Source organism: Episyrphus balteatus, chromosome 1, assembly GCF_945859705.1.
Source record: "Episyrphus balteatus chromosome 1, idEpiBalt1.1, whole genome shotgun sequence".
NCBI lineage: Eukaryota > Metazoa > Arthropoda > Insecta > Diptera > Syrphidae > Episyrphus > Episyrphus balteatus.
This window is the reverse complement of record NC_079134.1, coordinates 169,149,577-169,161,076: the sequence shown is the minus strand read 5'-3', so window position 1 is coordinate 169,161,076 and position 11,500 is coordinate 169,149,577. Positions and strand designations below refer to the sequence as shown.

Genomic DNA, 11,500 nt, shown 5'->3' with positions numbered 1-11,500 from the left:
AAATCCGATTAATTACATTAATAAATTTTTAAAAGAATGCAAAATGTGATTTATTCCACTTTTAAGGGCCAATTTTTCAATAGTCAGATAAACCTCAATTAGCGCTTATTCCTAGGAATATCTTTTTTTTATTTTGACATTATTCGTTTGATAGTCTATCTGATGATTGAAAAATCAGGGCTAAATATAATTAATAAATTTTTAAACATTCTTTCGCGCCAAAATTAAAAAAAGAAATGTTAAATTTCAATTAATTTTCAATGATGAACTAGAATAATAGCTTTAACTGAAACCTTACAGTCTTTAGTCAGATAATTGTTTATAACAACATATTTATCTGTTTATCTATAACTTTAAGTTACATCAATATTATGTTCATTATAAAATTAAGTTTGCTTTTTTTATTATAGACAATTTTTTTACATTAAAGTAGTTTAGTCAACATCTAGGCATGGTTTTTGTATTAAGATTGATAAGAGTTAAACTCTAATTTACAAGATTTATTGAACAAATTTTTGCTGTATTTAGATGTTTTTTTTTTTTAATTTTTTAATGGCATACAACATTTCTTAAAAAATTAATTAGGGATATTGAGATGGTAATTTGTGCAAAAATAATTATATTTTTATAAAAGAATTGCAATATATAAATTTCCATTTTTTGTATTAGTTCTTTGGAATTCAATATTAATTCAAAACTTAAATTAAAGTAAATTTGTTTTGTTTTAAAAATTAAAAAAGTAACTCTTTGTATAAAAAAAATAAACATAAATATTTGTTTAAACTATGTCTTTTTTTAGTAACAATCAATATATTATAATTTCTAGAGAGACCTAAGATTGGCCACTCAATATACAGTTGCAGTAAAACTAAGGTTTTTTTTTTATTTACAAATTAATTAATACATATTCTTATTATTCAAAGAAAAAAAATACCCATTTAATGATGAAATGTTGATAGGAGTTTGTTCTTTTTGATTGATGAAAATATTTAAAATTTTTTGCATCAAAAATTTTGGATTCTTAAAAATATTTCTGTAAAGCAAAGAATTATTACTTTTGTTCACATTTGTTTTTTGTTTTTTTTTTATGTTTTTTTTTGTAGGTTCTGGTTTTAATTCAATTTTATAAAAATCAAATGTTTTGGCAAATTAAGACATCTATGAGTTTAATTTTGTAGTAGGTAGTTGTTTGAATAATTGAAACATTTTAGACACTTTGTAGGTTGAGAACTGTTTATTTATGTGGATTAAAAACTTCTTGTAAAAATAATGACCTCTATTTCTAAGAAAACCATGTTAATAACATTGACAATTGGCAACTGCAGTAGTTAAGACTAGTGCGCTCAAATGAGTCAGTATCGTTCCTTGTATACTGAACTTGCTAGAAGAATTATGACGCATTTTATAAGATTGAATGAATACAATAAGATCGTGTGGTTTAAAGGAGAACATCTGCTTCAAAGAGCTTCTTCTGTATCCGTACGAGGTGAGTTTTTTATTGTAGCATCTAAAGGATAAGATATTGAAGAATTAATTCTTCGTAGAGATGATCTTCAACGTTTACGAATGCAAGGATCGTTTAATAAAGAGCTTGATTCTGTCTTACAACGGTATGAAGAAATTGAGAAATTACATATGGAGACAGAGAGCCTTTCATCGTTTTCAAGTTGCTGTCGAGAAAAGTGAATTATTTAAAGGAATAAGGGACGAATTATGTGCGAGCAATGAAGATAAAAAGTTACCAAAAATATTGAAAGTGTAGAAAAATAACCAATCTACCAACACTTTTTTCATTGTTTTTTTGGTTTCTATGTTTTGTAGTAGTATTAGTTTTTAAATCATCATCTATGTATTAATACATATTAAGTATGTATCACATTATTTGCCTGCCATTCCGGCAGTTGCAATCTCGATCTCAAAAAGAAAAGACATTTCATTAAAAAAGACATTCGATTATTTTAAAAGATTTGCGTTTTTAATTTTCTATATTCAGTTTGCGTTGTTTTTTAATAGAAAGCGATTAACATTCATGTAGGGGCAGCCTATTTGCGGGAACACCCGGTGACGATAAAACAAACGAAGACAAACAAGACATAGAACCAAACAAACGAACGAACAAAATAGAATACACTCCCCTTCCCACTCATTTTCCTAAATTCCTTTCCTCATTGATTTTCATTAGAAAAGTAAGTCAGTTAATCGCATACTCGCATTTCAAAAAGTCGCATAGTAAATCTCAAGCCGCAACCATTATAAGTCTTTAATTAAACGATAATTATAACGTATTTAAAAAGAAAAAAAGGATTGAGCTAGTGTTTTATTTAAAAGGAAAAGACTTTGTAGGAAGCCCTAGTTCCTACATTGATATAAAATATAAAATACTTAAACTACATACAAGTTATGCCACCCATATTATGTATAAATTCAATCGCAATCTATGCGATTATTAATCCATATATTTCTATTTGGATTCTTTTCTTTGTATCTTGCAGATACTGTATCTTTCGGATACACCCACGTAAAGAATACTTCGTTGCAAAAGCAACTCATCATATTCTTTCTATGTTGCAACTGCAACATGACACCTTTTGCAATTCAGCAAAAGTAACTTCATTCACTTGGGCATCAATCGCTTCGCCCACACATTTGATACGCTTCCTAAGCTTCAATAGCTAACATTATGAATGGTACAAATTAGTTTTTAAGAAATGTTCTAAGGCTCCGGTCGTATGAACGTTAATTCAATTATAATTAATAAAGGCTCCAAAGCCATGAAAAAATATATTTTTTTGACAAGACGTGTGTGTAAATCCATAATTTACATGGCAACTCTTTACGATCATACATCTGCATTGACTCCGAAAAGAAAGCTTTTTATTATTACTCGTTTTCAACATATAATTGGTTTATTATGTATTCTCTTTAAACATAACTGAAAGATCGTACGATCTTAAACAGTTACTTCATTGGTTATGCTTGCTGTATTATTATGCATTGTTATTTTTGTAAAAGGTTTTTCACAGCATAGCTCATTATTCATTAAAAAGTTATGTTAGAATTTAAGATAGTCTGAATAAAGATTTCATAAGAATAAGTTCTTGTATTTAATGATTTTAATGCTTTTCTTTTATTTGCTGTCGTGTAGTTTCGCTTGCATGAATCGCTTTTATTTTAAGAAATAGACGCTTACATATCATAGACTTATATTGGTTGTGCTTTGCGGTTGTAACATAACCACAACTCTCTACTTTTTCCTTTATGGAAAGCAAAGTAAACAATAAGCGAGTACACCAAGAAACTTCTCCGGAGCAGACCACACAACTTATTTTTGGAGGAATGTGGTGTGCAGCATTTTTCATCCACATTATATCAAAACTGTGGACAGCTTATAGGTTGCTAAAAGCAACTTACATATGGGATTGGATCGGATAACAAGCAATTGGAGGATTCTGTCTTTTTACAATATAGTTCACTTGTCGACAAGCCACCGTTCCAACCAAATTACCGGGTTATCCGCAAAATCCCAAGAGGATCAAATTAACACATTAATGTATGTGATGGGTAATGCAGGAGATGATATATTTTTGTCATTTCGTTTAAAAGCAACAGCTAGTCAGGACAATAGAGCGGTGCTACAAGCATTCGAGGATTTTTTTTGTTGTTGTGAGGCACATTGTAATCTTTGAGCGAGCAAAATTTAATTCCAGATTTCAAAAAGAAGGTGAGTCGGACAAGTTACATTATGTATGTCAACACCACTTTCCGATTAAATATTAAATTAAGAGAAATGTACTGGTTGCTCGAAAAACATTCAAGGCTGGTTGCTCGAAAAACATTCAAGGCTTAGTATCGAAAACAAATTATTAGTTTACAAGCAGGTACTTAAGCCTGTCAGGACATTAGGTATTCAAATCTGGGGTTATACCCGCGATAGAAATTTTAAATAGATTACAAACTTTTGAAAATAAATTACTAAGATCGTTTTAAACGAAGGTTATAAAATAAAAGACATCAAGTCATAAAACGAAGGTATGTTTTTGAAAGTTTATTAAAAAAGATAAATCAAGAGTGGAAATAAAGAGCTAAGATAGGGTGTAACCATTGAAAAAAAGTGAAATTCACCAAAAGGTTGTGATAAGAAGTAAAAGAGGTAAATTTGACGTTGCTTTCACGGTTGAAGTAACTTGGGTTGGTTTTGGATGGATGAATTACAATAAATACCAACACGAGATCTACAGAAGTTTCTAAGACGTAAAAAACGCTTGTTCAGGATTAATCAGCATTCAACAAAATATCATCAATTAAAATTATTTAAATCATTCGTTTCAATAAAATCTGATGCTACACAGTTAATTCATTTTCACTCAAGTTAATCTTGCATTCTCTTTTGTTAATTAGATTCCATGCAAGCATCGTTCTCTTGGAGTCCGACCGCCTAGCTGTTCACATTGGTAAACCTTGTATCAAAATCAAAGCCTACATTTTTGTATACATACATTTATAACAAATACAACATACATATATATTATTTAACTTGATGCAGTTTGGTGAATTTATCTTTTCCTCAATCCGTTTTTATATTTAAAATATTTCAGTTCCAACTTTTTAATCTTATGAATCGGACGCAATAAATATTGCCATTTTTAAAAAAGAGTGAGTTTTATTTTAAAGGATTAAAATTTGTTCAGTGTGTAAGGAAATATTTTATATAAATAGGCTACGTTTTCTTTAATAAAACTCACTTATCAATACGAAGCATAAGTCTTTAGTTCTAGCTCTATTATTATTATTGTTGTGGTATAAGATCGGCTCTATCTAGCCATCATCCATATTCGACTTGAGGAAGCCTATATCCCCCTAGATTATTACAGGAGATAGGGCAACAACATTAAAAAATGCGCCGTGGTATATTAGAAACGAAGATCTTCACGGTTCGAGAAGAAATAAAAACTTTTGCTGGGTAATCAGCTATGTAACCATCTTCGAACCGGACGGAAATAGTAGACATTTTAGACCAAAAGAAAAAAAGTACTCAGAATATTTCAAAAGATCAGTCATTATTTTTCATCTGGAGTCTGGTCGAGAGAAGGACTCTTATTCAAGAGTGAATACCCAAGCAGTGGAGAAAGTGATAGTGATAGAAAAAAAAAAAGAAAAGGAAACCAACAGAGGAAACGAAGGATATAAATGAGGGGGCCAACAAAATCCAGTCAGGAAATTATGACCAATATTGTCACTTCTGTAGATAATTTGGACGAAGGAATTTATGACGCATTCCATTTCCACATAAGAGATTTCGAAGCGAAGAAAATATTATATATGTTGACGAAATCCCCTCTTTACGCTCAGAAAATAGTCATTGCCCAAAAGAAAGACTTATGCAATTGTTCTCTAAAGATGTACTTGGAACCGAATATAACTCTGGAGACTTCCAATTATTACGGATTACGGAACCATTTGTAGAAAATTTGGAGGAGCCATCCTTATAATCGCGCACCATGGAAATCACTTACACGTCATCCACAATTGCACCAACTGCAACAATTCCTGCAGATGTTCTGTCTTCCAGTGCAGTGCCTCGAAAACAAAATTACTCGAAAATTCGCTCGACGAGTTATTCCAAGTTGGTAATACATGTTACATCATTGGGTCAATTTGTCAATCTATTTGCAGAAAGACTTAAGGGAAATTTTATACTATAACATTGCCCGGAGAACATGGATTCCAAGTCGTAAGATTAGATGTTTACGATTTTTCAAAGATCTGCAAGAAGCCGAAAACGGAATGGTGGATCCCAACTATCAATTGGTGATGAAATTGTTAGTGTCTGCGACGAACAACATAAAAAAGAGGAAAGGCAGACAAAGTGTGTAAACTATTTATGTACATTAGGGTGTCCCTTATTTTGCAAATGGCTGAATTTAAATACGCATACGGGCTCAAAAGTTTCGCAATAAATAAAAAAAAATATTCCCAAAGTTTCAAGTCCCTATCTCAATGCTAAGTGGACGCGACTTAATTTTTAATATTTCCATACAAAATATCGATAAATTACAGGTAGTTTTGAAGTGGTTTACTCAAAAATTCGGTAAAACTGTAAAAGTTAATAGAAAATTTTGAAAATTTGCAAATATCTTCAGCACTATAAGGAGTGTACGAAAAAAATATTTAAAAATATTTTTCTTTTGTAAACAATGCTTAGTAAGTAAAACATAACCGCAAATATCATAAGAACAGTGATATTAACGGTTACCTACTTTTTACTGACTCAGCAATTTTTTCGTACACTCCTTATAGTGCTGAAGATATTTGCAAATTTTCAAAATTTTCTATCAACTTTTACAGTTTTACCGAATTTTTGAGTAAACCACTTCAAAACTACCTGTAATTTATCGATATTTTGTATGGAAATATTAAAAATTAAGTCGCGTCCACTTAGCATTGAGATAGGGACTTGAAATTTTGGGAATATTTTTTTTTATTTATTGCGAAACTTTTGAGCCCGTATGCGTATTTAAATTCAGCCATTTGCAATATAAGGGACACCCTAATGTACATGCACAACTGTAGACGTGTGAATGAGAACTTTAGCTAGTAGACATTCACACGTGAATGAGTGTGGGTTAAAGCTTTTAAAAATAAGCTACGCATGTGCATGTATGTGTATTGCTGGCAACTGCAAGAATAGGGGATGAAATGAAATAAACTTATGTATCTTATTCTTGTGTATCTTGTCCTTATGTATTTTGTCGGGTTTAAAAAAAAAAAAAGATTCATTCTTGTACCGAACGGCATCAACAGCACTACTAATAAAGTTGATACGTATAAAAATTAATAACTTTGTGGTTTTTATTTATAAGTGATAAATTTTCTAAAACAACAACCTACAGCTTCTACGCATCACATTTTAAATACATCGATGTGGTTATCATCGGAATTAAGGTTTTGGGATATAAATTCAACATTAATTAATTTTTTTTTTTGTAAATTATTATATAAATATTATTAATTGCAATCTTGTATTGTAATTTAACATTTCAAGAATTATATACATATATATTTAAAATCTATAGAACCACCAAATTTAATTTTTAATGCTCCAATTGGTAATTCAATAAGTGAATCAATGGAAATATTAGATGATTTATTAAATTTTCAATTTGATAATAATGAAGATAAGATTTCTGAATATTTTACAGATCTTTATATTATTAACAAAAAAATTATTTAAAAAAATACTTTTTTTATATTATCACCTTCTATGCTGGTAAAAATTTTTTTTTTATTTTTGTTCATTTTTGTTTAAATTTTGGACAAAATGGTAATTTTAACAGATATTGCTCATTTCCATTAATGGAGTGTATAGATGATTCGATAAATCTGAACAGTTGGTTGTGGTCAATATCGTGAGTATGCAAAACATGGAGCAAATAGTGGTTATATATATAATGGATGTATAGTATTAATTCATGTAAAATTACAAATTTTCCACATTTATGTAGGTATAGTAATGGAATGAACTATATATTTTAAGTATATCTATTTTTGATATAGGATCCGTTGGGTGTAAACCTGACACGCCTGAACGGAAGTACAAAAAGTATTAAAAAAACAGTACTAAAATTATATGCATTAGGCAATGCTGTAGCCAATAGAAATAAATGTATATAAAAAAATCGCGGTTTCTTGAAATAGGCTCTTCTGTTAGAAGCTTACTATGCGCTTGTGATGTTCCGAACCGTGCCATAAATAAAGACCACGTTTCTGTGGACCTTTTAGATCCACATGGGTGCAGATGCTCAACCTAATGCCAGACGTAGTATTTTGAATGCACTGACGTTCCAGATTACTTCCACTCTGGTCAGTGTATCTACTTAATAAGGTTCAATGCACTATATTCTGTGTAGTGCATTGGATATATTTTGTTTACATATGGTATGGGGCATGCATATTGGCTATTAATTTGATGACATGTCAAGTATGCTGTCAAATGTCTGAGTTCAAATTGAACATTAAATATTATGTGTATGTTTGAGTGAATGTATGAATAGGTTTAAGTTCTTAGTGTGTGAGGAAATATTTGATATATTCAATAAAATCACTTTTAAACTTGAAGCATAGCCGTTCATTCTGGCTCTCGTCGTTCTTGTGTTCTTTTTGAATAATAGCCGTTCCTCCTGGCTCTTACTTTTTCTGTAAAGATAAGCTCAAATCAAAGGTTGTGTTTGCTATACGATACGTTCCACAATTTGAGCTACTTTTTAAAACCCAATAAAATTGATGCAGCGTTTGTAAAAATCGGCTATACAATTGGTCTTATGACTAAAAAAAAAGACATTATAAATTATTATTTCAAAATCAAAGGTTTTGTTTGCTTTACAATACGTTCCACAACTTGAGCTACTTTTTAAATCACAATAAAATTGATGCAGTGATTGTACGAATCGGCTATACAATCGGTCTTATGACTTAATAAAAGACATTACAAATGATTATTTTAATGTTTAATGGCTCAGCTGCTAAATTGTGCCGTTGCCAAAGGAATGTATTGTAAAATGTGTGACGGCAGTGAAAAAAGAAATTAAATAAATCAAAAATCTGTATTAAAATAAATTAAGTCCTCTAAACTAAATTAAGTAAAAGTTCTAATAAAGGTTTTAGTTTTAAAAATAAAAATCTGGTGTTTGTTCTTAACTCCCAAGTTAGTCGGGAGTATAAAAAATGGTTTTTTCCCCTAAGCGGGGGATCAAGGATTTTTTTTTTAAATTTTGGGCAATGATCAATGCCGTTTTTGATGTGTCGGTTAATGGATGGTACATTTTATGTCGTTCCAACTCTCAAGCGCCATCTATTAACTATTGATGGATACTTTAAAAATAGTGTTTCCATTAATTTTGTTCACCCTGTGAAAAAAACACCCTGTGTTCATAGTTAAAATGGCTTCAAGAAGGATGGTTGATCTCAGCCAGATCAACTCCCACCATCAGCCGAACGATTTAAAGCATAAGTCAAGACTCTCCTGGTTTGGAGAACATCGACAAAGCCGTGCAATCAAACAAATTTCACTTTTTTTCTTTCAGTTTTCTTCTTTGTTTTGGTCTTTGGACATTGGTGTTATTTTATTTTAGGGCGTAACAGCTGTTTCGGCACACAGTACCTTCACCAAACATTTAGAGACTCTCCTTGCTTGTGGGAATACTCAAGCCCACATGGATTCGGTTTACGTGAAACAAAACGGTAAAACTGTTTTTTTTATATATAATTTTCTCACGTTGAAAATTGTGGTGTTTTATTTAGTTGGGCACCGAGTAAAATCAAATTCTTTTGATGACGAGTACGACGAAGGTTTAGTTGTACCGATTACGCAAGCATTGAACGAAGTGATAGTGATGGAAAAAAAACTAAAAGAAAAGGAAAGCAACGGAGGATACGAAGGATATAAACATATCAAATGAGGGGGCCAACGACCTGTAGTCAAGAGATTATGACCCATATTGTCACTTCTGCAGATAATTTTGGAGGAAGGAATTTGTGATGCATTCCATTTCGACATTAGAGATTTTGACCTCTCTCTCCTTTAAGGAAACAAATGTTCGAAGCGAAGAAAATTTTATATATGTTTACGGAATCCCTTCTTTATGCTCGGAAAATAGTAATTGCCTCAAAGGAAAAAACTAAGCAATTATTCTCTAAGGAGTTTAGTGAGCGAGTGGTTCGCGATGTTCTTGGAATCGAATATCACCATGGAGACCTCAATTAGATAACAGACAAATTTGTAGAAAATCCACATCATCGCGCACCATGGAAACCATTTACACGTCATGCACGATAACACATACTCCAATAATTCCTGAAGATGTTCTTTCTTCCAGTGCTTCGAAAACAAAATTACTAGAAGATTTGCTCGACAAGTTGTTCCAAGTTGGAAATACACGTTACAACACTGGGTAAATTTGTCAATCTATTTGTAGAAAGACTCAAGGGAAATCGTATACTACATCGCCAGGAGAACATGGATACCGAGTCGGGAAATTAATGTTGGTATACGATTTTTCAAAGATCTGCAAGAGGTTGAAAACGGAATGGCCGTTCTAGTTCTATAGTTCGACATTCATAACACATTCTCCGTTGGATCCCAATTATGAATTATTGAGCAAACTACTAGTATCTGCTGTGCCTAATATAAATGGCGAAGTCGGTTTAATAAGAAGTTTTTTTTTATTCATTATAAACTTAAAATCAGTTCGTGAAAAAAAAGTAAAAACTTTGTTGTCATGGTCACTTTTTAAAAGCCCATCAAACGAGTTGAGAAGAAAAGTTCATCTCAGATATCGTTTAGTGATTGAGGCATATATACCCAATCTGGGATACATATATGAATAAGTAATAACAAAGGAACTAATAAGAAATTGCATTTAGTAGAATGCAAAAAATATATGGTGAAGTTGTGGTTAAGAAGTGTAGTGTGTAGAATGCAAAACTTTATATGGTGAAGTTGTGGTTAAGAAGTGTAAAAGTTTTAAACAGTTTTCAACAATAGACGTGAAATATATAATATTATAATTGTTAATCATTGAGTTTTGGTATCTTACTATTTTTTTTCTTCCATAGTTTTATTAATTTTGAAGCCATGAGTGATTTTAATCAAAATACTATGTCAAAAAAAAAGTAAGTAAGTAAGGATCACCGGATGATCTGCTTAAACCTATAAAATGTCATTTATTGATGATTTAAGTTTCCAGTCTTCTTTCATGAAAGAATTGAATAGGGTATATTTACGATTTTATTTTGTTAAATTAATTTTTGAAAGAGTTGGCTCTCCCAGTTCTTGTGGATTACGAGGAAAACAAGGGTTTAAAAGGACGTCCACGTATCTCGGAAAGAGAGACACCTAATAATCACTTATTGTAATTTTTAAATGCAAATTCTGAAGTGAACCTTTGAAGGAAATATCAAATATTCGTTGTTTTGGCACACTCCAGAGCTGAACTTATTCACATCTTTGAATAAAGAGGACGTGAAAATCAAGTTAAAATAAAATAATATGTTTTATTTTATTGTTAAAAGTATAAAAGTGTCCATTGCGCTCCATTAATTATGGTCATTCGTAGCCGAATATTTAACTACGCAATTAAATATATTTATATGTAAGTTAGGTTTAGTGTGGAATAAATAAAAGGCACGTCTCTCGAAAATTCCGAAGTGTACCTTTGAAGGAAATATCAAACATTCGTTGTTTTGGCACACTCCAGAGCCAGTCTTATTCACATCTTTGAATAAAAAGGACGTGCAAGTCAAATAAAACAACAATGTTTTATTTTATTGTTAAATTAAAAGTATAAAAGTGTCCATAGCGCTCCATTAATTATGGTCCTTCGTAGTCGAATATTAAACTACGCAATTAAATATATTTATATGTAAGTTAGGTTTAGTGTGGAATACAAAAAGAGACACGTCTCTCGGAAATTCTGGAGTGTACCTTTGAAGGAAATATCAAACA

The 11,500-nt window shown here is 31.0% G+C and overlaps 1 protein-coding gene across 1 annotated transcript in view; it reads right to left on the bottom strand.

The window, feature by feature from the left end:
• Nucleotides 1-11,500, bottom strand: part of LOC129907312 (uncharacterized) — a 54,625-nt gene continuing 43,125 nt past the window's right edge. Inside the window, exon 3 of the mRNA XM_055983434.1 lies at nucleotides 1-1,033. Within this exon, the coding sequence (XP_055839409.1) occupies nucleotides 1,022-1,033 (12 nt within the window). The 3' untranslated portion in view covers nucleotides 1-1,021. The remainder of the gene's footprint in view (nucleotides 1,034-11,500) is intronic.